At 36.7% G+C, this 23,810-nt stretch overlaps 1 protein-coding gene across 4 annotated transcripts in view; it reads right to left on the bottom strand.

The window, feature by feature from the left end:
* htt (huntingtin) overlaps positions 1-23,810 on the bottom strand; it is a 242,530-nt gene that overhangs the window by 53,992 nt on the left and 164,728 nt on the right. For all 4 annotated transcript variants that reach the window (XM_051928233.1, XM_028801715.2, XM_051928234.1 and 1 more), the window contains 9 exons: positions 22,981-23,103; positions 21,909-22,147; positions 16,186-16,328; positions 11,833-12,040; positions 8,955-9,096; positions 7,982-8,161; positions 6,336-6,512; positions 5,141-5,217; positions 475-613 (listed from right to left, as the gene is read on the bottom strand). In XM_051928233.1, coding sequence (XP_051784193.1) covers positions 475-613; positions 5,141-5,217; positions 6,336-6,512; positions 7,982-8,161; positions 8,955-9,096; positions 11,833-12,040; positions 16,186-16,328; positions 21,909-22,147; positions 22,981-23,103 — 1,428 coding nt within the window. The remainder of the gene's footprint in view (positions 1-474; positions 614-5,140; positions 5,218-6,335; positions 6,513-7,981; positions 8,162-8,954; positions 9,097-11,832; positions 12,041-16,185; positions 16,329-21,908; positions 22,148-22,980; positions 23,104-23,810) is intronic.

The raw sequence follows: 23,810 nt of genomic DNA, 5'->3' as shown, positions 1-23,810 counted from the left end.
AACAAGGAATTTCATTTTTAGTTAATACTTTGAGCATCTTAATAATCCACTCAAATTAACAATGAAAGCTACACTACAACTTGATCAATATATCTTTTTTCCTTACGTTTAATAATATGTTAATATTTTCCAGAAAAGTGGCACAATCAAAATAATAAGGAGGACTCAGTATTTGAAGTTAAATTATTAGCTTCACCTGTCAACAGGTACATTCTATATTCTAATGTTCAGATACCAAACACATTTTAGGATATGTAAAAGACAGGTAACATTTTAAATGTTACATTAGTTTTACTTTTAGACCTGAAACTAGTTTTTTTTGTACTGTGTTATAAAATATATTTGTTGTGGATTTCTAGCATATGGTAGTGTTAACATGATTAAAGTGTAGAACTTATTAATTTTCCATTTTGCAACTAGAAAAGGCAATGTTTAAAAACAAATGATGCAAATCTTACTTAAATCAACAGATACCTTGTCAACTGTAACAGATTCTGGGGTTATCGGGACATCCCCATCAAGGGGATGCAATGTAATAAGTGGTAATGGGCTTGCTGTTTCCTCTGCAAATGTAGCTCGAAATCTGTCCAGTAAGGAGTATAGTCGCTGGTGCCTAGAAGTAAAAATCAGTGTGAAGGATGAATTAGTTGACACAAAATATTTCTCTGGAACAGGAAGGATGTGGAAGGAAACTGGAGTGGGAGAAAAAATGTTATCAAACACACAGTGATTGCTGCATTTTATTTTTTAACTTATATTCCTAAGTTATAACATACCAAACACCATAGACAAAAGATTATCAACAACAGAATACGAATTGTAATATTAACCAATCAGCAACATTATTAAAATTACCTAACATTGCGTAGATAGCCCTAGTGCTGCAAAAACAGCTCTGATCAATGCAAATATTCCATCTCTGAGTATGTCCAGTAGTATGTTGAACCCTTTGTCATGTTATGCAGTGTGCATTATCCCTTTAAAAGAGGCCACTGCCATCAGGATATACCACTGCCATGCAATCTTTATATAGGTGGTAAAGTAACATCTGATGAATGCCAGGACCCAAGATTTCACAACTGAACATTGCCCAAAGAATCACACTGCTTCTGCTGGCTTACCTTCTTCCCGTACCGCATCCTGCTGCCATCAAGTACCCATTGTAGGAGCTTTCTGAGGACAAGGGTCAGCATGGGCACTCTGACTGGTCTGTAACTACACAGCAAGCTGTGATGCTCTGTGCATTCTGAAACCTCTCTCTCATTATCAGCATTATGTTTTTCAGCAAATTGTGCAACATTAGCTCTTCTATGGGATTGGACCAAATGGGCTAGCTTTTGTTTCCCATGTTCATCAATGGGCCTTGGGCACTCATGAGTATTTCACGGTTTCACCAGTTGTCCTCCCTTGGATCACTTCTGGTAGGTACTTATTATTGTATACTGGGGAAACCCCAAAAGATCTGCAGTTTTGAAGTTGCTCTGATCCAGTCATCTAGCCATCACAATCTGGCCCTTGTCAAAGTCACTCAGATCCTTACACTTGGCCATTTTTCATGCTTCCAAAACATTACCTCAAAGAACTGACATTTCATTTGCTGCCTAATAAATTCCATCCCTTAATAGGTGCAAGTGTAACGGCATAAATGTTATTCACTGCACCTGTCAGTGGTTTGAATGTTGTAGCTGATTGGTGTACTAAAATAGAATGAACTTTATCATAAACATTTTAGTTTGATTGTGTTTTATAATCTAAATCCAAGATTGAGAATGACTAGTCAAATCAGATTTTGCACTGAAGCTGACCCATTTATTTTTCAAAGCAAAGTTGATACTGCAGAACAGTGAAGTTTGTTCATCAACTGTGAGATTCGGGCATCATAATACATCTACTTATTTTGCTGAGTATAGTTAAAAGTTGCAACACAAGCAGGAGTGTTTAAATCTTTCAGTTTTATGGTATAGCAAGTCTGATATAAGTGATTTCTTGTGGAAGAGATTACATGTAGAATATTGTATTTAAATCTGCCTGTTGACAATTTTACTTCAGCAGCCATGCTCTTACATTAAGGTAACAAAACACTGTAGGTTACAGTTTTCCCTCCATCTAGCAAAAGTACCAGTTGTCTTCATTAATCACTAAAGTTTGCCAAATGCCCTCTTGCTTTGCATTTCACAATGTGGACTAAGGAAATCAATATGAAAGCTAACACTAACCCCAACTTTTAAGGTAAAATATTTAATTAAACCACTAATAAAATTCATTGAAACAATTTAGAGAGAATTGATTGTAAATCTAGAAAAGGGACAACATGTTAAAAAAATATATCAATATGCATGCCTTTTGCTTTTATTTTAAAAGACTAATGAGCACAACATGGAAGGTAATTTATTAATTTTATATACAAGGCAATAATACTTGATGCCTGTAATTTTTACTTCTTTTCTTTCTTTAAGAGGTCTGTGGTGGTAACATGAATATACAGTGACACCTTTATTCAGCAACTTTCGCCAGCTCCTGCAGATGAATTTCCAGACCTCCCAGGGAAGTCAAGAGATGAAATCCAGTGTTAACCAGGTATAACCCTGGGCCTTCTTTCAAATGGACAGTCCCTAGTACAATCTTTCTGCATCCTAAATACATATCTACAGCAAATCATTTAGTTTCTTATCAGGCAAGACTGGGGAACCTCTAGACATAATTAATGTTGTCAATGGAAATTGAAAGGTTTCCTTTACATGGAAAAGTGTTGAATGTAGGGGGAGGGTTTTGTTCAAGAACAAGGCATGACCAATGGTATTGGACACTCACATTGTGGGCCAAAAGTAGTCCTCTACCAATGTATCCATATCATGAGAACATCCACAGATATTATGATTTTGAAACTGTTCAAAGGAAAGCATGATTTTATTAAAATATATTTGTAGCATAGACAGCATTAGTGTGAAAACCCACTCCCCTTGACAGGTGGAGTGGTGGCTCTGAGGCTAAGGATCTGCGCTGGTTGAAATCCAATTACTGCCAGAAGGATCCTACTCCATTGTGCCCTTGAGCAAGGCCCTTAACCTTAAAATTGCTCTGGGGCACTGCAAATTGGCTGACTCTATGTTCTGACCTCCAAAGATCACGCAAATAGACAATTCCCTGCAATTAATTTTGAGGATTAATAATGGGTACCAAAAAATATAAACAAAATGATAGAAACAAATTAAGCATTAACCATGTGTGTGATAAACTGATACAGGGGCTTTAAAACACTAAACTATGCCTGCATTTATCATCTTCAGAACTGACTGTAAGATTAGTTTGTACAGAAGATGCATAAAATCATTCACTTATTTACTGTTATATTTTTTAAGCTGACAATTTCTCTGTTAAAATATGAATTTCTACTATCCCCAGTGTCTTCACAGCCTTCCAAAATGTCCATTGCATAGCCTTCTCTGAGCACATATGAAGTTTTCACTTGATAACTAATATCAAATTTGCTTCAAAGGCCACTTAAAAAGAACTGAAGGTCACCTTTCAAAGGGTTGTACATTTATTTCTATATGCTGCAGCAATTGCACGACAGAGCACGAACACTGTGCATGCCTTAAGCATGCAGATAAGTGTTGGTTTATCTTCTCTTCCACCATCTGTTTTTGTATCAAAAGTATGCACAAACTGAAATCCAAAATCAGTTAGCTTTTGTAATAGCAGTGGATTGGCTTTCAAAGATGTATAGACTTGTCTCTGTAAGTCACAACATCAAATTTTGTTTTGTCACAGATTGAGTAGCACATTTTCATACCAAAGTTACTGTCAGGTCTTCTCAACTAAGATACCTAACATTCTTAGTCCACTAGCTTTTAAAAAGTCCTCATATGTTAACCTGGAACAAATCAATCACCTTTTATGCAAAAACAGCTTTAGTTAAAATTGTCATTGATGGGGGGGGGGGTCTTCATATGCAGATATTTTTTAGTTCATATATGGCTGTAATAAATGAGAAAGTCTTTTATATATATGTTAGTTCACACACCTTGAGTATGTGACTCATTTGACTGCATATCTTAGGATTGCTAAAGTTCATACACGCATGTATCTGCAAAACTAAGAGAGGAAGCTCTGTCTATTTTTTAGCCAGAAAACCAAACAAATACTTATGATTTTTTGGTGAGAAAGATAATTAAAGATAAAAATTTTTTTGGGTGGCAAAGTAGTGCAATGGTTAGAAGTGCTACTTCACTGATCTAGCATCACAAATTCTGTGCCAGTCATGGGCTGTGTAGAGTCTACACATTCTTCTTGGGTTTCATTCCGGGCGCTGTGGTGACATCCTCAAACACACGCATGTTAGGGTGAATAGAGATTTCAGTTGAGTGTTAGTGCAGATATGTGCTTGAGTCGTCCTTGCAAAGGACTGTTGCTCTGTCCAGGTCTATTTTCTGCCTTGTGCTCAGTGCCATTTCAAAATGAATGTATGTCATTCATGTTACTTACCATTCTTTCTTAATAGGTGAAGCTATTCTAAATTGGAATTACAATTACACTCATTTCAAAATCAGATTTTGCATCTTCTTTCCTTTTTTCAGTACTTGGATTAAAAAAAGAATCTCATATTTCTGCTATAATTGGCCATATTTATTTATGAACAAGCACCGTTTTTCTATTATTTAATAAAAAATGCAGTTCTTTCTAAAACCTGCAGTTTGTTTGGTTTTTTTTAACTACAAATTCTTCTTTTAATTATTCACACTGTTAACAATTTAGACAGTTTTAAAAAATTCCAAAGTTGTTATATCTGATGCATTGAGTAATTTATGAATAATCAGTAGATAATTGGCGATCTTTGTAATCCTTAGCTTCTTCCATGAAAATCTGCCATTGGGGGACTAGAAATACAGAGGATTGGAATTTTGTCATGTATAAAAAAACTGCAGAAGTCTGCATGAAAGGGAGACAGAACTGTACAAATGTAATATACAGGGAAATAAATCTATGTGAAATGCTAAGAATAGCACAAACAGGTATGACTGGCAGTGTATATGAAAAATGCATTTTAAAAAAAGTAACGTTTAAACATACAATTTTCAAGACTTAACTATTAAGCAATTACAAATGAGTGCCATGTACTAATGTGATGGCCCCTAGTTACCTTTGAGCTAACCCACTGCTTTGGAGGTACTGCTGAATTCGGTCAAGCTCTTCAACTGGTAACTGGGCAATACTGTTCTATAATTTAAAAAAAAAAAAAAAAAAGACTTTTCATAAATACATATATATATATATACATACATACTGTACATCTACACATATATATACATGCATATATATATACACACACACACACATACACATACATACATACATACATACATACATACATACACACACACACACATATATATATATATATATATATATATATATATATATATATATATATATATATATATATATATAGTAATCCCTCCTCCATCGCGGGGGTTGCGTTCCAGAGCCACCCGTGAAATAAGAAAATCCGCGAAGTAGAAACCATATGTTTATATGGTTATTTTTATATTGTCATGCTTGGGTCACAGATTTGCGCAGAAACACAGGAGGTTATAGAGAGACAGGAACGTTATTCAAACACTGCAAACAAACATTTGTCTCTTTTTCAAAAGTTTAAACTGTGCTCCATGACAAGACAGAGATGACAGTTCAGTCTCACAATTAAAAGAATGCAAACATATCTTCCTCTTCAAAGGAGCAAACAATTTAATAGGGCTGTTTGGCTTGTAAGTATGCGAAGCACCGCGGCACAAAGCTGTTGAAGGCGGCAGCTCACACCCCCTCCGTCAGGAGCAGAGAGAGAGAGAGAGAGACAGATAAAAAAATCAATACGTGCCCTTTGAGCTTTTAAGTATGCGAAGCACCGTGCAGCATACTTAAAAGCTGCACACTGAAGGTAGCAACGTGAAGATAATCTTTCAGCATTTTTAGACGAGCGTCCGTATCGTCTAGGTGTGCGAACAGCCCCCCTGCTCACAACAGGATCACAGATAGTCAGCGCAAGAGAGAGAGAAAGAAAAGTAAGTTGGGTAGCTTCTCAGCCATCTGAAAATAGCGTCCCTTGTATGAAATCAACCGCGCAAACCAACTGAGGAAGCATGTACCAGAAATTAAAAGACCCATTGTCCGCAGAAACCCGCGAAGCAGCGAAAAATCCGCGATATATATTTAAATATGCTTACATATAAAATCCGCGATGGAGTGAAGCCGCGAAAGGCGAAGCGCGATATAGCGAGGGATTACTGTATATATACATATACACATATGTAAGCTTATATTTTCACTTCTCCACTTACCTGCAATGTCTCTACTAGTAGCATTTCTACACGCCGACAAGCCAGGGTATCAACCATACGAGCCAAAACCCGAAAAGGAGTGCAAATGAGCTTATCCACATAGAGCATTAATACAGCTCCAGACTGACTAAGATGAATTCCCTCTAAACAATGTAAGGTTTTTTTCAACATTGTTGGCTATAAAACAGTAAAAGAAAATAACAAAATATTAAATGTATAAGTTGTATAAAGCAACACAAATTATTTAAATTCAGTAGCTATATTATGGTCACTGAGTGAAAATAAGCATCTTTCATGCTTTACTTTTATATTTCACTTTTCATTCATCTCATACAAGAAATATAAAACATTTCTTCTCCCAAAAATGTAATTATCTATGGATTTAAACTTCTTTTCTTATACATGGAAAGTAAAATAATAAATAACTGCCAATCCACCCAGGACATCATACAATATCAGGATACATTTTTTAAACTGCTGCAATGCAAACACTTAAAATGATTTGATCAATATTATTATCACTACTATCGCTAGTGTATGCATTGCATTCTGCTCTGAAGGATGATAAACAATTTGGCAGTTGTACATGATTAGGTCAAGAAGGTGAAAAAAGCCAGATGGCTAGCTTTTGTTGTTTTCACAGCTATTGATGGCACTGCTACACCAAGAGATGTGTTTAATTCAAATCTGATTTAAAACGATCAGATTTCTGTGTCCACGCAGCCCACAAAACATCAGATCTGTGTCACATTAAGGCAAAAAATCATATTTGAGTCAATTCAGGCTGGTAATGTGAATATAACCATAAGTAGGCTAAGACTGAGCCAGTAACCTTGTTTAATGTCTTTCCCAAAATATGGAACTGTCTGTTCTACAAATCACTTGACAAAAATATAGCATGTTCAAGTTTTGAGAGACAGAGAGAGAGAGAGAGAGAGAGAGAGAGAGAGAGAGAGAGAGAGAGAGGATGGGAGCATGCACTGAGGGGCTTGCTGATATATGCTTTAAACCAATATTGTTTGACAGGGTGAAAGAATGTCCAAAGCATACTACTGTCATCTCCTTACAGCAGTTTTTTTTGGGGGGATATACAGGCTATTCCCATGTAATTAATGCTCAATCAATAAATTCATACTATATGTGCAGACAAAGCAAATTAAAGAAAGTAGGTACATGCCAACAAATTACATATTCATTTTAAACTAGTACTAATTACTGATATTCCTCTCTATTTTTAATAGACTGTGCAACATACAATAATTAATAAGTAAAAAAGTTTGTTAGAATTGGAATACGTAATACTGGATTCATATGGTTGTATATTTTAAACTACTCCTTTCTGAAGTGTCTAAAAGTGTCTAAAAACAACTTTGAAAAACACTGTATTAATCCATTTCTAAAGATTCAATAAGAAATGTTGTACCATTTTATTAAGCATTTCTGATTACAGCTGGATAAATTCATGTTAAAACATGGTATCTGCATTTCAGTTTCAAAGAATTTGATGTTAAAACTGAAATCAGTAAGTTACCGATGGCTGAAAAGTAAAAGTTGGGCAAAAATCTAAATAACAATAATAATATTGTATATAAAAATATAGGAATAAAAAAAACATTTGTCAAACCTACAACACTTGAAATACTTACAGTTGAGAGATTATCACAGCGTGACTGAATGGCCTGTATAAAAAGGCCACTTGCTGCAGAGTTCCTGTGAATAGCGCTAATGAAATCCTGTACTGGAGGTTCATGGGACAGGTTAATTAAATCTTGTACATGGTTTACGATAAGCCACGTCAGGTGTTCAGAATCATGTAGGTTCTGGCACTAAGAATAAAAAAGAAAAAAGAAACAAAAATGAGAACAACAAAAACACATAGGACATAGGAAAAAACATAGGATTACTTTGAAAGTGTCCTTGCCTAATAAAATTTTTAAAAAAAATTTGGTTATTCATACAGTTCGTCATTGCATTTTGCAGTAAAGCTGCCGAAATTCTGAAGGAGACAGAACAGTTGCTGGTACTTGTTTTGTATGCACAGAATTTTCAAATTACTTTTTTTTTTTTTTAAATAATGTTCATAAAATCCAAATTCTCAAAACACAGAGCAGTTTCTATCATTTATTTTTCCAACGCCTTACAAGTGAGACAGGAAGTGCGTTTCTGCCATTAACATTTTGTGTTATTCATAGTATTTAGTGGCTACATCAGCTGTGTACACATTTTAGCATATTCACATCACATTATGAAATATGCTTTGAAGCATCCCAATGTTGAGAATGCATTATACATTTGTTTTGAAATGCAGGAGTAAACAGTGGCCAAAAAAAAAAATGGACAATTACACATTAAAGCTACTGAAAACAAGTAATTTTTAAAATAATTTAATTGGTTTTACAAAGGATAATGCAGTCCCATATTTTCCTGTTTGAATCTCAGTCAGGGGGTTGAGAACTACACTCAAGTAATATACTAGGCACTAGGCACATAAAAAACAAACATAAATTAGCTTTACAAAATATTATTAATCATATTTGGTACATGATATATATAAGTCAAAAATTTTCACTTTTTTTCTATCAAGCCATACACAGAAAGAGGCAATTTTAAATAACTTACAACATAATCACAAAATAGGATCAGTGCACCTCTCCTGACAATCTCTCTATTGCATATGGTCATTTTAGACTCTAACTTAGAGTCATCTCCTTCAATTGAAATGTGGGGACTTAGCAATTTAGTACTTGACAAGCTGTGTCTCCTGAAACAGAAAACAAACAAACAAATACTGTTATTTATTTAGAAAAGTGAAGTTATGTTGTTATATTTGCCTATATAAGACATTTCAGCAACAATTGCATGTAGTCATTTTCATTCATTTACAGTAATCCCTCGCTATATCGCGCTTCGCCTTTTGCGGCTTCACTCCATCACGGATTTTATATGTAAGCATATTTAAATATATATCACGGATTTTTTGCTGGTTCGTGGATTTCTGCGGACAATGGGTTTTTTAATTTCTGGTACATGCTTCCTCAGTTGGTTTGCCCAGTTGATTTCATACAAGGGACGCTATTGGCAGATGGCTGAGAAGCAACCCAACTTACTTTTCTCTCTCTCTTGCGCTGACTTTCTCTGATCCTGACGTAGGGGGATTGAGCAGGGGGGCTGTTCGCACACCTAGACGATACGGACGCTCGTCTAAAAATGCTGAAAGATTATCTTCACGTTGCTACCTTCTGTGCAGCTGCTTCGTGAAGCGACATGCTGCACGGTGCTTCGCATACTTAAAAGCTCGAAGGGCACGTATTGATTTTTGATTGTTTGTTTTTCTCTGTCTCTCTCTCTCTCTGCTCCTGACGGAGGGGGTGTGAGCTGCTGCCTTCATTGTAAATGCTTTGTGCCGCGGTGCTTCGCATATTTAAAAGCCAAACAGCCCTATTGATTTGTTTGCTTTCCTCTCTCTTTCTGACAGTCTCTGCTCCTGACGCGCACTCCTTTGAAGAGGAAGATATGTTTGCATTCTTTTAATTGTGAGACGGAACTGTCATCTCTGTCTTGTCATGGAGCACAGTTTAAACTTTTGAAAAAGACACAAATGTTTGTTTGCAGTGTTTGAATAACGTTCCTGTCTCTCTACAACCTCCTGTGTTTCTGTGCAAATCTGTGACCCAAGCATGACAATATAAAAATAACCATATAAACATATGGTTTCTACTTCGCGGATTTTCACCTTTCGCGGGGGGGTCTGGAACGCAACCCCCGTGATGGAGGAGGGATTACTGTATTCATTCTGTTCATCTCAAATTTCACATACAGAGTCACAAGAAACTGGAGCCTATTAAGATAGTAATCGGCACAGAGCGAGAATAAATACTAGGCAGGAAAGAAGTCCACTGCAGTGCTGAGCACTAGCCACATATTTGGACTCTTCAAGAGTCCCCAAAGAAAGCCAACATAAATAAAAATGTAGGACATGAGACTATATAAACAGACGTATACAAATTGAGAACTTAACACAAAAAAACTGTTTAAGGTGAAGATTAACCACTGTATCAGTGTAACCAACAACTTACTAAAGATACAATAGTCAGTGATTCTGTACAGAACAAATTTTTAATATACAAAATATGAGCCACCAATTAACCTAATATGTATGTCTTTACCAAGAACTGAAACAAAAGGGCAAAGGGATTGTGGAAACCACACATACACAGTGACACTCTCTAAGTGGATGACGTAAGCCAGCAGCACTAACTATAGTGCCACTGTGCCGCTCAATATGGTGCCCTGGGGCGCCAGCCACTTCACGTCTCTGCCTCTCGCATTGTGAAGAAGGGGGCTGAACGCACGCTAAGGAGATGCAGTCGCTCCTCCAAAACCCTCTCTTAAACGGTGATACAATGGGAAACAAATACATTTTTTTTACCTCCTCTATGCTCAATCAGCTGGCTTGCTGCTGCTGCATGTGTCATGCTGCATGATCTGCATGTCACGCAGCACTTCGAACATTTAAAAGCCTGTACAGCAGCTGTCATTAAAGTGTCTCTGAGAAAATCATGTCTCAACTCAAGATTTTTTTTTATATTTGAGAGATTTATTTTCAAAGTGAGTTATTTAGAATCAAAAATCATAATCATCATTTCTATCCCCCTGATGAGGTTAGTGATAGATTGACTGACCAGGGCTTCATAGTCCCAGCAACTTTCTCCAGTACTTTCTAAAGAAAACCCAGGTGCTCCCAGGACAATCACATGCATGCCTCCGCCACCCTGGATCCTAAACTAGTGACACCACCCTCTCCTATAAAAATAAAACATTAACAGTTTTGTTTAATGCAAGATGTATATAGTGATTTTCAACAAATAATTGCCGATTTGTACTGAACACTCATGGAAGATATCATCTCCACACAGTTCAACCCCACTGAAATTATGCGACAATCATTGCTCCATAGCTTGTTTAGATGTACCAAAGGAAAGCGGATTAATTCCTGAAGAATTAGTTATTTTGTTTGCTATTTATAAGTAATTTTGAGAAAAATCAAAACCAAAAACAACTTCACTTTGATCAAAAAAGGTTTCAGCTTACCTACAACAAAAAGTTCTAATTTAAAATTACATATTCCATATGAAACAAGTAAAATTTGCAAAACTGAAAAAAAGGTGACAGTTATTATAGTTACTTTATGTCCTTTGAAGGTAAAGTCATACAGAAATGGTTTCCACACCTTACATTAGAATTCACAAAATAAAATGTATATTTTCAAAAGAATATAGAAAACCAATAACGTCTCAAAGGAGTATTATGAAAATAGACTTATTTCCGGGCCAAAAATTTTATGTAAACCCACCTTAAACTTTCCTTTCTTGAAGTGTATAAATACTAATTCACATGTAAAAAAAAATCCTTCAATAAGAGAAACAGTGAAGCCAATTCGAATGTTCAAGTGTTCCTGTTAATAGTAACAATACTATGAAAAAAAGCTTCGGTTTACCTGGGTGTTTGGTGTACCTCTGACCACCAAGTATAGTTGGTGTAATTAATAAGTAAGAGGATCTGACACCATAAAAGGACCAAGGAAGGATGTGTAGTGATCAAAGACTGAATCATAATGTTCAAGTGTTCCAGGGTATAAAAACTGCCATCACAGCCATCTCCCTTCAGCATTTTTGTTGCAGCTGCTGTAATTCTCCTAAACATTCCTGCAACAGAACGTAAATATAAAATGAAGTGACAGAGCTGAAAATGAGTTAATACATACAAAAAAGTGAAATAATTTTTACTGTGTCTTCATATCATTAACTTATAAAACAAACTGGTATTACAAAATGTAACCAAACTAAACAATTTTATACAGTATATTATTACATAAATGTATAGTAACTATGTCTGATTACGAAAATGTTTCTAAAAGGAAAGTATTTTTAGGTGTACTCAAAGCTTAGAGCATTAAAACCCATAATAAAATTGCTAATTCAAAACAATCTTATTTTTTACATCAACAGTACCTGTTAAAGTGCAACATTCTTTATTGCATGCTGAGCATCAGCTTCACCATGTACATTTTGCTTCTCTTCAAAACACAGATACTGCCATAAGAGGTGACAGGCACCTTTTTTACATTCAGTGTTATATAAATGCAGATATACAAGATCATTCTGAAATTTCTGAACCACAATTAAAAAGCCAAAATAAAATTAAATATACATTACAATATTGGGTATTTTTCAAATCCAAATTATTTTTTCTCAGTCATTTTCCACAGGGAATTGTTCTTAAACTAAGCATTTTATATAAATTAACAAAAAGCTAGTTCTTGTGGCTTAAAAGAGTGTCAATGGGGCATTCACTCAAATGTTAAAACAAAAGCCTTAAAACAATTGTATAAAGCATACATGAGAAATAAATCCAGCACTAATAATAGGGCTAATGTGGAAAAACTGTTAAAAGGATGTTTGGAGAGCCAAAGGCTGCTAGAGAAATGCTGCTGTCAACAATGAGGTGAAGTATATTTGCAACTTTAAGGGTGAACTAAAATATACAGATGTTTAAATACTAAGTACATCGTATGAATGACTTGATAACCTCACAAAGGTAAGAGGAACTATTAATAAGGTGATTTGAAAATTGGCTATCACTTTAGATTAGTTGTCCATAATTATGCTGTATAATTACAGAGTACGTGTTATTACCTTGCATTTACTGTGTAACACAATGTAATGCTGCAGTTAAGCACTCAATTCTAATTGTTATTTCACAATTTATATACACACATACTTATAAAAATTGTGGAAAAACAATTACAATTGAGTACTTAATTATATGGTTATGCTGTACTACACAGTAAGTACATTTAATAACACCTAGTCACTCTGTAATTATACAGGTTAATTACAGTAAAATTATGGACACCTAATCTAAAGTGATACTGAAAATTGTTGAATGAAAGGTGCTGCTTCTAAAGATTACCAAATCAGGAAAGCGAGGTTAGTGAGTACATACTTTGATGTATATTTTTTAAAAACACTACATTTGGGGGATAATCCTCAGGACTGTAAAGTAGCAAATATTTCCCCAATATTTTAACAATAAAAAACGCTGACCCGTCCCGTAATGACAAAATGTTAATATAAACAATCATTGCTGAAGAGATCAAACATATCATGGCAAGAACAACTGCATAAACAGTTAACCTGGATTTAGATTTAGAGACCATGTTTCAGTAATATGCTGGAATTCCATGATATTAACCTGGATTTTCAGAAAGGTTTTGATAAGGTCCCACATGAGAGGCTAGTGAACAAACTAAAAGAAGTGGGAATCCAAGACACAGTGTGCAGATGGGTGCAAAATTAGACTGAACACTAGGAAAAATAAGGGGCAAGGTTGAGAACAACTATTTCAGCATCAAGTAATGTTAAAAGTGGTGTCCCTTAGGGTTCAGTGCTTGGGCTGCTGCTCTTACTAATTTATATATAAACAATCTGGATAAGAATATAACTTACAGGCTGGTTAAGCTTTGATACTGATGTTTAAGTTTTAAACAGTTGCCAGCTAAGCACCTCACCACTACAATGTGATTTATTGACACCTGGCACAGGTACACTGGGCAATAATAATCTAACAGCCAACACTGAAACATTTATACTACTTAAGAGTTTCTGACAAAGCGAGGGTTAGTAAGCATAACCAGTTGTTATAAATAATAATAAAACTGTTCCTATTGTGGAGACTGGCTCGGACATAGACAGGCAGACACGCTCATGTCACCCAACACACGTTTATTTACAATACTTATTATGTACAAATGTCCATAAGTGCCACTAACCCCAATCTTCCCCAAAGTCCAGGCCAACCACTCTGCCTCTTCGGACCGCCTCCTTCTCTCGTTCCTTGTCCTGCTTCCACCAGACTCCAGCCTCAAATGAAGGGAGGCGGCCCCTTTTATCTGTACCCGGATGTGTTCCAGGTGTGCACCGGCAATCCCGCGGACACGCCCCAGTGTGGCGGAAATGCCGGCTGTCCTCCCGGAAGCACTCCGGGTGTTCCGTCTCTTCTTCCCCCCCAGCACTTCCTGGTGTGGTGGAAGTACTGGGGTCCAGGGTCCTTCAGGCAGAAGGACGCCCCCTGGCGGTGACCACGGGCACCTACAGGGTTGGGCTTCCAAGCCCTGTACCCATGGCCCCCAATACAACCAGGGCGGATGCCCCCTCGCGGTCTGGAGGAGGAATGAGCCCACCTCCTGTCTTCCTGGGCGTCCTGGCCGGGCATGAGCCCCGTCCGGGTGCCACACTATGTAAACATACATTATCAGATATCTCAGTTATTCCCACATAATTTATGAAGTCTATCATGAGGACTTCAAAATCACCTGATGGAACCCTTTGAGCACCAAAAAGGTAAAATATTTTGATTTGTTGTTAGGTACTTACACACTAAGGAATGTCAAATTTTTCAACTTTGAAATTCAAAGGTGCAGCATGGTGATCCACTCATCTACTGGCAAAGACTTCACACAGAAGGGGACTTGTGTGTGTCTCCACACCTGCCCTGCATCACTTTCACTTGGCAACTACCGAGCAGGAAACAGCACAGTCTTTATCCAGAAGTCTAGTTGCACAGCCAATAATGTGCACAGAGAAAGGTCCTGTTATATCTAGCTAGTATTTGTCTACCTTCCACATGGGGGACAACTCATTTCCTGCCAAACTAGTTATGTTTCAAGAGCAAATTGGCACTGTCAAGGCTGTGCATGCCTGGATGTGTTCCAGTGTAGACTGTCACTTAGCTGGACTTGTACTCTACACCCACCACCCACATTATACATGAGGTATTACATGAACTAATGAACACCAGAGGTTTATGTTGATTTTTCAGTTTAAGAAAGAGGCGTTTGTGTGCACTGTTAGCAATAAGGTCTCTGGATTTGCCTATAATGTATCCGAAGTCCAAAAATATGGCAGGTGTAGCTGTAACCGGAGAGAATGCATGTGTAGGGGCAGAGTGTGGTGAGATCAAGGAGAATGACAGTTTGATTGTCTCAAACAGGTTCTGGTATGCCATTCAATGTTACAGAATGGGAAACTGGGATATCACTCAGGTCCTTTTCAGCAAGGATGGAGAAATGTGGACCTTAACTGAGGATGTTGTCAACAGGATGAAAGAGCATTCTGAGGAATCTCCAAAGACTATAGCAGCAGATACTAAGAAGAATATATTGGAGGTGGTAGTACCAGAAGCATTGGCTAGAGTCACGGGACAAGAAGGATTTCAACTCACAAGCTGCTGCAGTTTGAAGTGGACAATAGAAGTGGAGGTCAGCATTTTAAAAAAGCTGACAAGAGGAAATTTCCCAGTTGTTAAAGGAACACACTGCTCAGTTTCCATGAGAAATTTAGTTTTCTGCACTGTGTTTGTTTCTGTTACATGAATAGGCACCTTTTCTTTAGCTATTCTTATTCCTTCTTTATGCATGATTTGGGATGGATTACTGTCTCATTCATGGTGTAAATTTATTTTGTAAAGAGTTTGGCACTCTTTAAAATCACTTCTTAACTCTACAACCAGTTAACTAAACTGAAAAGCAAAGCAAACCAAAAGCACAAATAAAAGACATATAACAATACACAGAGACAGATAATACAATTATTACTGAAATAAGTATGATTACCAACAGTTAGGAAGTCGAAATTAAAGATGGACCTATTAAAAAGACACGATTCCACATATTCAACCACATTTGATTAAGGATTTAATACTGTTTTATTGTACAATTAAACCTTGGCAAGGACTGGCTACTGAAATTTAAACATAATAAGGCTTAAACAACATAAGACTAAGACAATACCTGATTTGAAGATATGTATGAGGCACATGAGGAGTGTTCCAAGCTGCTGGCAGTAAAAGGTATGTTGTTGTTCATTCATATCAACTTTCAGCTGTTTAGTAGAAATATCTTCCAATAAAATCCCCACAAGCTGTATGAGAAACCTTTCAAGAAAATAAAAGCGTTGTTATAAATCAATAAATCCCAAACTTCAATAAAGCACTAGAATTTGAAGATCATGCTTCATTGGTCCAATGTATTGACCTTTCTGAATGACTGATGCTATTTTTTCTTATTACTGGAATGCTTATTTTTTTCCATTAGCACAAAATACTGAAATTAAATTGATTTTTTAGTATAATAAATGTAAAAGAATAAAATATAAAAGCTGAAATATCTGTTTGGTTTAATGCATTATTTAACATATTATGTACTATAATGTGAAATCCAAAATGACAGAGTCTGCGGTGGGCTGGCGCCCTGCCCGGGATTTGTTCCTGCCTTGCACCCTGTGCTGGCTGGGAATTGGCTCCAGCAGACCCCCGTGACCCTGTGTTAGGATATAGCAGTTTGGAAAATGACTGACTGACAGAGTAAACACTGAGCAGTAAAACATCCAGGATTAATTCCAGTTTTCAGTCTATTGAATATACAGTCATATGAAAAGAGGGGTGGGTTGTCAAACTTTAATTCTTTGGATTTTTGTTTATCATTAGCTGAGCTTTCAAAGTAGCAACTTCCTTTTAATATATGACATGCCTTATGGAAACAGTAGTATTTCAGCAGTGACATTAAGTTTATTGGATTAACAGAAAACATGCAATATGCATCATAAAAAAATTAGACAGATGCAAAAATGTGGGCACCCCAACAGAGATATTACATCAATACTTAGCTGAGCCTCCTTTACAAATGTAACAGCCTCTAGACGCCTCCTTTAGCCTTTGATGGGTGTCTGGATTCTGGATGGAGGTATTATTGACCATTCTTCCATACAAAATCTCTCCAGTTCAGTTAAATTTGATGGCTGCCGAGCATGGACAGCCTGCTTCAAATCACCCCATAGATTTTCTATGATATTCAAGTCAGGGGACTGTGACGGTCATTCCAGAACATTGTACTTCTCTCTCTGCATGAATGCCTTTGTAGATTTCGAACTGTGTTTTGGGTCATTGTCTTGTTGGAATGTCCAACCCCTGTGTAACTTCAACTTTGTGACTGATGCTTGAACATTATCCTGAAGAATTTGTTGATATTGGGTTGAATTCATCTGACCCTCGACTTTAACAAGGGCCCCAGTCCCTGAATTAGCCACACAGCCCCACAGCATGATGGAACCTCCACCAAATTTGACAGTAGGTAGCAGGTGTTTTTCTTGGAATGCGGTGTTCTTCTCCCACCATGCAAAGCGCTTTTTGTTATGACCAAATAACTCAATTTTTGTCTCATCAGTCCAAAGCACTTTGTTCCAAAATGAATCTGGCTTGTCTACATGAGCATTTGCATACAACAAGCGACTCTGTTTGTGGCATTAGTGCAGAAAGGGCTTCTTTCTCATCACCCTGCCATACAGATGTTCTTTGTGCAAACTGCAGTGAACTGTAGAACGATGCACAGATACACCATCTGTAGCAAGATGTTCTTGCAGGTCTTTGGAGGTGATCTGTGGGTTGTCTGTAACCATTCTCACAATCCTGCACATATGCCGCTCCTGTATTTTTCTTGGCCTGCCAGACCCGGGTTTAACAGCAACTGTGCCTGTGGCCTTCCATTTCCTCATTACATTCCTTACAATTGAAACTGACAGTTTAAACCTCTGAGATAGCTTTTTGTAGCCTTCCCCTAAACCATGATACTGAACAATCTTTGTTTTCAGATCTTTTGAGAGTTGCTTTGAGGATCCCATGCTGTCACTCTTCAGAGGAGAGTCAAAGGGAAGCACAACTTGCAATTGACCACCTTAAATACCTTTTCTCATGATTGTACACACCTGTCTATGAAGTTCAAGGTTTAGCAAGCTAATCCAACCAATTTGGTGTTGCAAGTAATCAGTATTGAGCAGTTACATTCATTCAAATCAGCAAAATGACAAGGGTACCCAAATTTTTGCACAGCCAGTTTTTCACATTTGATTTAATTTCATACAACTAAATACTGTTTCACTAAAAATCTTTGTTCAGAAAACACCGCAGATGTTCATAGGAAATGAAAGACATACCACTGTTATCTTTTTTGTTTAAAGTAGAGTAAATTATTATGCAGGCTGAGAGGGGTTCCCAAACTTTTTCATATGACTGTATCTGTATGAGCTTTACACCTACAATATGGCTTCCAGGATTTTCGTTTATACTCCTTTGACAACTTGCTTATTCTCCGTCATGGTGGATAGAAATACTTGGTGAAGCACAGCTGACTAATCTTTTCACAAATTACATTGTCATGTTAAATTCAAATTCACCATTCATTTATGGACATTTATTTCCATGTTTGAAGCCACTCCAGTGCTTATCTTAACTATTATGGAGAAAGATAAATTATTTTCTGCAAACTGAAAAGTTCAACAGTTACACTGTACTGTATATTTAATCCATGCACCTGGGGAGGACAGGGAAAAAAGATACAGAGAAGAATCTATGTTGTACACTTTAAAAAGCATCACCCAGGGGTGGTGAAATACAGCTTGTGCTAAATGAAGCTGATTTCATTCAGAAAAAACAAATTGTCCATGGCCTGCCATATGCCGTTCTGTAAACTTTAATCATGATATTAAGAAGCTTTTTCTCATGTGGGGCTTCCTTGGAGACTGCCATCTTGTTACACATTACAGAGACCTTTAGCTTGTATACTGGTCATTACTAGTATTTTATAATCAAAAGACAATATATAGTGCATCCGGAAAGTATTCACAGCGCATCACTTTTTCCACATTTTGTTATGTTACAGCCTTATTCCAAAATGGATTAAATTCATTTTTTTCCTCAGAATTCTACACACAACACTCCATGATGACAACGTGAAAAAAGTTTACTTGAGGTTTTTGCAAATTTATTAAAAATAAAAAAACTGAGAAATCTCATGTACATAAGTATCCACAGCCTTTGCTCAATACTTTGTCGATGCACCTTTGGAAGCAATTACAGCCTCAAGTCTTTTTGAATATGATGCCACAAGCTTGGCACACCTATCCTTGGCCAGTTTCGCCAATTCCTCTTTGCAGCACCTCTCAAGCTCCATCAGGTTGGATGGGAAGCGTCGGTGCACAGCCATTTTAAGATCTCTCCAGAGATGTTCAATCGGATTCAAGTCTGGACTCTGGCTGGGCCACTCAAGGACATTCACAGAGTTGTCCTGAAGCCACTCCTTTGATATCTTGGCTGTGTGCTTAGGGTCGTTGTCCTGCTGAAAGATGAACCATCGCCCCAGTCTGAGGTCAAGAGCGCTCTGGAGCAGGTTTTCATCCAGGATGTCTCTGTACATTGCTGCAGTCATCTTTCCCTTAATCCTGACTAGTCTCCCAGTCCCTGCCGCTGAAAAACATCCCCACAGCATGATGCTGCCACCACCATGCTTCACTGTAGGGATGGTATTGGCCTGGTGATGAGCGGTGCCTGGTTTCCTCCAAACGTGACGCCTGGCATTCACACCAAAGAGTTCAATCTTTGTCTCATCAGACCAGAGAATTTTCTTTCTCATGGTCTGAGAGTCCTTTAGATGCCTTTTGACAAATTCCAGGAGGAATTCCACAGAGGAGCTCTGGAGCTCTGACAGAGTGACCATCGGGTTCTTGGTCACCTCCCTGACTAAGACCCTTCTCCTCCGATCGCTCAGTTTAGATGGCCGGCCAGCTCTAGGAAGAGTCCTGGTGGTTTCGAACTTCTTCCACTTACGGATGATGGAGGCCACTGTGCTCATTGGGACCTTCAAAGCAGCAGAAATTTTTCTGTAACCTTCCCCAGATATGACAATCCTGTCTCAGAGGTCTACAGACAATTCCTTTGACTTCATGCTTGGTTTGTGCTCTGACATGAACTGTCAACTGTGGGACCTTATATAGACAGGTGTGTGCCTTTCCAAATCATGTCCAATCAACTGAATTTACCACAAGGTGGACTCCAATTAAGTTGCAGAAACATCTCAAGGATGATCAGGGGAAACAGGATGCACCTGAGCTCAATTTTGAGCTTCATGGCAAAGGCTGTGAATACATGTGCTTTATCAATTTTTTTATTTTTAATAAATTTACAAAAATCTCAAGTAAACTTTTTTCACATTGTCATTATGGGGTGTTGTGTGTAGAATTCTGAGGAAAAAAATGAATTTAATCCATTTTGGAATAAGGCTGTAACATAATAAAATGTGGATGAAAAAAGTGATGCGCTGTGAATACTTTCCGGATGCACTGTAAGTAGAAGCAATTAACAAGATCAGAAAATATGGGTGGCATGGAAGTGCAGTGGTAGTACTGCTGCCTCACAGTAAGGAGACCTAGGTTCACATCCTGGATCCTCCCTGTATAAAGTCTGCATGTTTTCCCCATATCTGTGTGGGTTTCCTCCAGGTGCTCTAGTTTCCTCCCACCTTCCAAAGACACGCAGGTTAGGTGAAATGGCAACACTAAATCAGCCCTAGTGTGTGTTGTGAGTGAGAGGGTGTGTGTGTGTGTTTGCTCTGCGATGGACTGGCATCCTGTCTAAGGTTTAAAAGGTCAGTAATTACTGTTCTGAACATAGAGAAAACGGCTAGATTCCAGGAAAACTTTTCCAAGAGATGTGTGGGAAATAACAATTATGAAAATATCCCTTACACTTCAAAATGTTTTTGCTCTATAAAAGGGCTTTCTAGATAGAGTCCAAATTGGACTAAAAATGATATCTTGATTCATTCAGAAAAATGTGACAATACATATTTGCACAAAACAAACTGAAACATTACATTACAGGTGGATTCAAAATCCTTTCACTTTTGATTTGAACTTGATGGTTGATGCTAAAATGCAGAACAACCACCACACTAATTTGCAGTGAATCAAAATCTTCAATCAAAATTTGATGGATTTTTCTGCTCAAAAATTGACATCTACCCTGTTTTGGAAAAGATATCAGCATTGATACCATATGCAAAAATTACACCTGTGAATCTGCAGTGTAACGCCAGGCACCTACTAGAGCTGGTCAAAATTCTCTTCTTAAATATTTGTCCTTACTGACTGAAAGCAGCAACAATGAACTCATTAAGGTGGTCCTATAAAAAATGAAGTGGCTTCCTGTTTATGAGTTATTTATGTAATAATATTTTAGCACAAAATACATGTGTTTTGTACATTGCTGTTGTCCATTGTTGATCACCATTGGGTCCTTTTTCATCAGAAACATTGTTATGTCCATTTTCCACAAAATCACAACATTAAACATTTTCTCACTAGTTACAATGTACACTGGATAAATACCATATAAATCACAAATTTTTGGTGGAGTATTATTTTAAAAGTAGTTTTCATGAGTGTGCTTTACTTGCTCTACATTCAAAACAGCTGTACATTTAGCACACTGCCTCCAGTCTGGTTTTTGCAGATTATGAAATGACAAAAAAAAAAAAACTATAGTAGGAGACCAAAACATAGTTTAGCACATTTGATTCGTAAGGACTCTCGTTCTGTTTACAAAAGCAGACCCTTGGAGAGGAAAATGCATAAACAAAAATCTCTTTAAATAAGCTAACAAAAAATAATGTACTAATATATATACCTTGCAAAAGTGTCCTCAGGTGGATGCTTATTCTGTGCCTCTCCAATAGCTTCCTCTGAAGGTAGTATGTCGCAAGCACAATCTCTTAGTCTTTCGATATTCGTACAGGAGATGAAATAAGGCGACAGATAAAGCTCTTGTACACGAGACAGGACAATATCTTCTGTGGACTGAGAGATGAGCACTCTCAAAATGGCTAAAATTCCCGATATCCAGAGCTGTACTGTCCCCACTGAAGTCTTCAAAAGGAACAACATTAAAGTAATCTTGTATGCTGAATAAATCATACTCATAGAAAGACATACAATTATCATGTAACCTACTGTATAGTGTTATCCAAAACTATGTGCCATATTCAATATTTAGGCTACAACACAAATTTGATGGGTACTACAAATATTCATTTACTTAAAGGCTGTTAAGAATGAATGTTTTAGACGTTTTAATTTTTGATGGGGTAAAGGAATCATGGAACAGGGGTATTTAACACATTCCACTGTAAAAGCAATTATTGATGCATTTCTGAGTGTAACCAACTATTAGGAACAATTTCCTAGTTGATGCTATACTCTTTGCTCAATTAATCTACCTGTTTGTCTTTTTTTACTGTTATTCTGTGAAGAAATCTTGCATTACTATGGAAAACATACTAGATGAATTAGGCTTTATTACCTATTATAGCAATATTTCTCCCATTAAACAAAAAACATAATAAATATGCATTTGAAAACAATCATAACAAATTAGTTCTTAAGTTTAAGTTTTAAGATCCTAAGAAAATTATATAAAATCACTGTAATAAAAAAACAAAAAAAAAAACAACCAAAAATATAAACACTAATGTTTGCATCTCTAAACCTTAATTCAAATACACAGCCATTTTTCCAAAACAAAAAGTATTTTTATTAAAAGTTATGTAATTATTATATATACAAGTACTTAATAATAACTGATGAATTCATATATAATAACTTAAAAATAAATAAATTTTAAATCTATAGTGAAACGTTTATTCATTTTAGAATACTAATAAAGGTACTACGCGTTTAACATTTACTTATTGTAGACTTACCATTGTAACAGGCGTTACAAACATACTTCGTAAAAGCATGTCAACTGGACGAAGTGAAGAAGGTGCCACTGTTTCAAATAAAGTGTTTAAAACTCCAAGAGCCTCATGCGAGTCCAAATGCATCTATGTAAAGTACACAATACTGAGAATTAAAATACTAATCCAAATACAGATACTCAAGCAATTTTTTGATTCCATTCAAATTACAACATAAGTAAAGTTTATCTCTTTCTTTTTGTTGATCAGTCCTGGAGAGAACTAGCCAATGGATTTCATCAAGAATCTGCATAATTCAGAATAAAACAACAGAGTGTGGGCCTCATCCATCCATTTTCTAAGGCTTTTTTACACCACAATGTGTATGCCAGTAACAGCAGCCATGAGATAAGAGCATTCCATTGCAGAAAAAACAGACACAAAAAGAACTTACAAACTACACACCATAAATGGACCGTATTTCTGGGGGCAAAAAGAAGCATTAACCACTTTGTCACTGCACTGCCCCTAAATCAGCTACATGTAACTATAACATGTAATGGTACCCTAGAAAATGTAATCATGAATTTTTAAATGAATATAAATAGGAAATAAATTACCTTGCCACTTTCAATAGATTCACTAGCTTCTTTTTAAATTGTAAGGAAAAATTTGTGAAGCCTATAATTTTTTAGAAATTAAAAAAAAAGAAAAAAATAACATCCATGAACTATTGCTTAGTTGTACAGCTTTTATATTGGATAACAGAATAAATGCTTTTTTGTAAGCATCAGCCTTGCTTCATCTTACAGTGAAATTCAGCCTTAATTGTACAGTAAGCTGCAATTCTTCTT

The sequence above is a fragment of the Erpetoichthys calabaricus genome, chromosome 5 (genome assembly GCF_900747795.2).
Source record: "Erpetoichthys calabaricus chromosome 5, fErpCal1.3, whole genome shotgun sequence".
NCBI lineage: Eukaryota > Metazoa > Chordata > Cladistia > Polypteriformes > Polypteridae > Erpetoichthys > Erpetoichthys calabaricus.
Note: the sequence above shows the minus strand (reverse complement) of the source record. Positions and strands in the feature narration are given on the sequence as shown.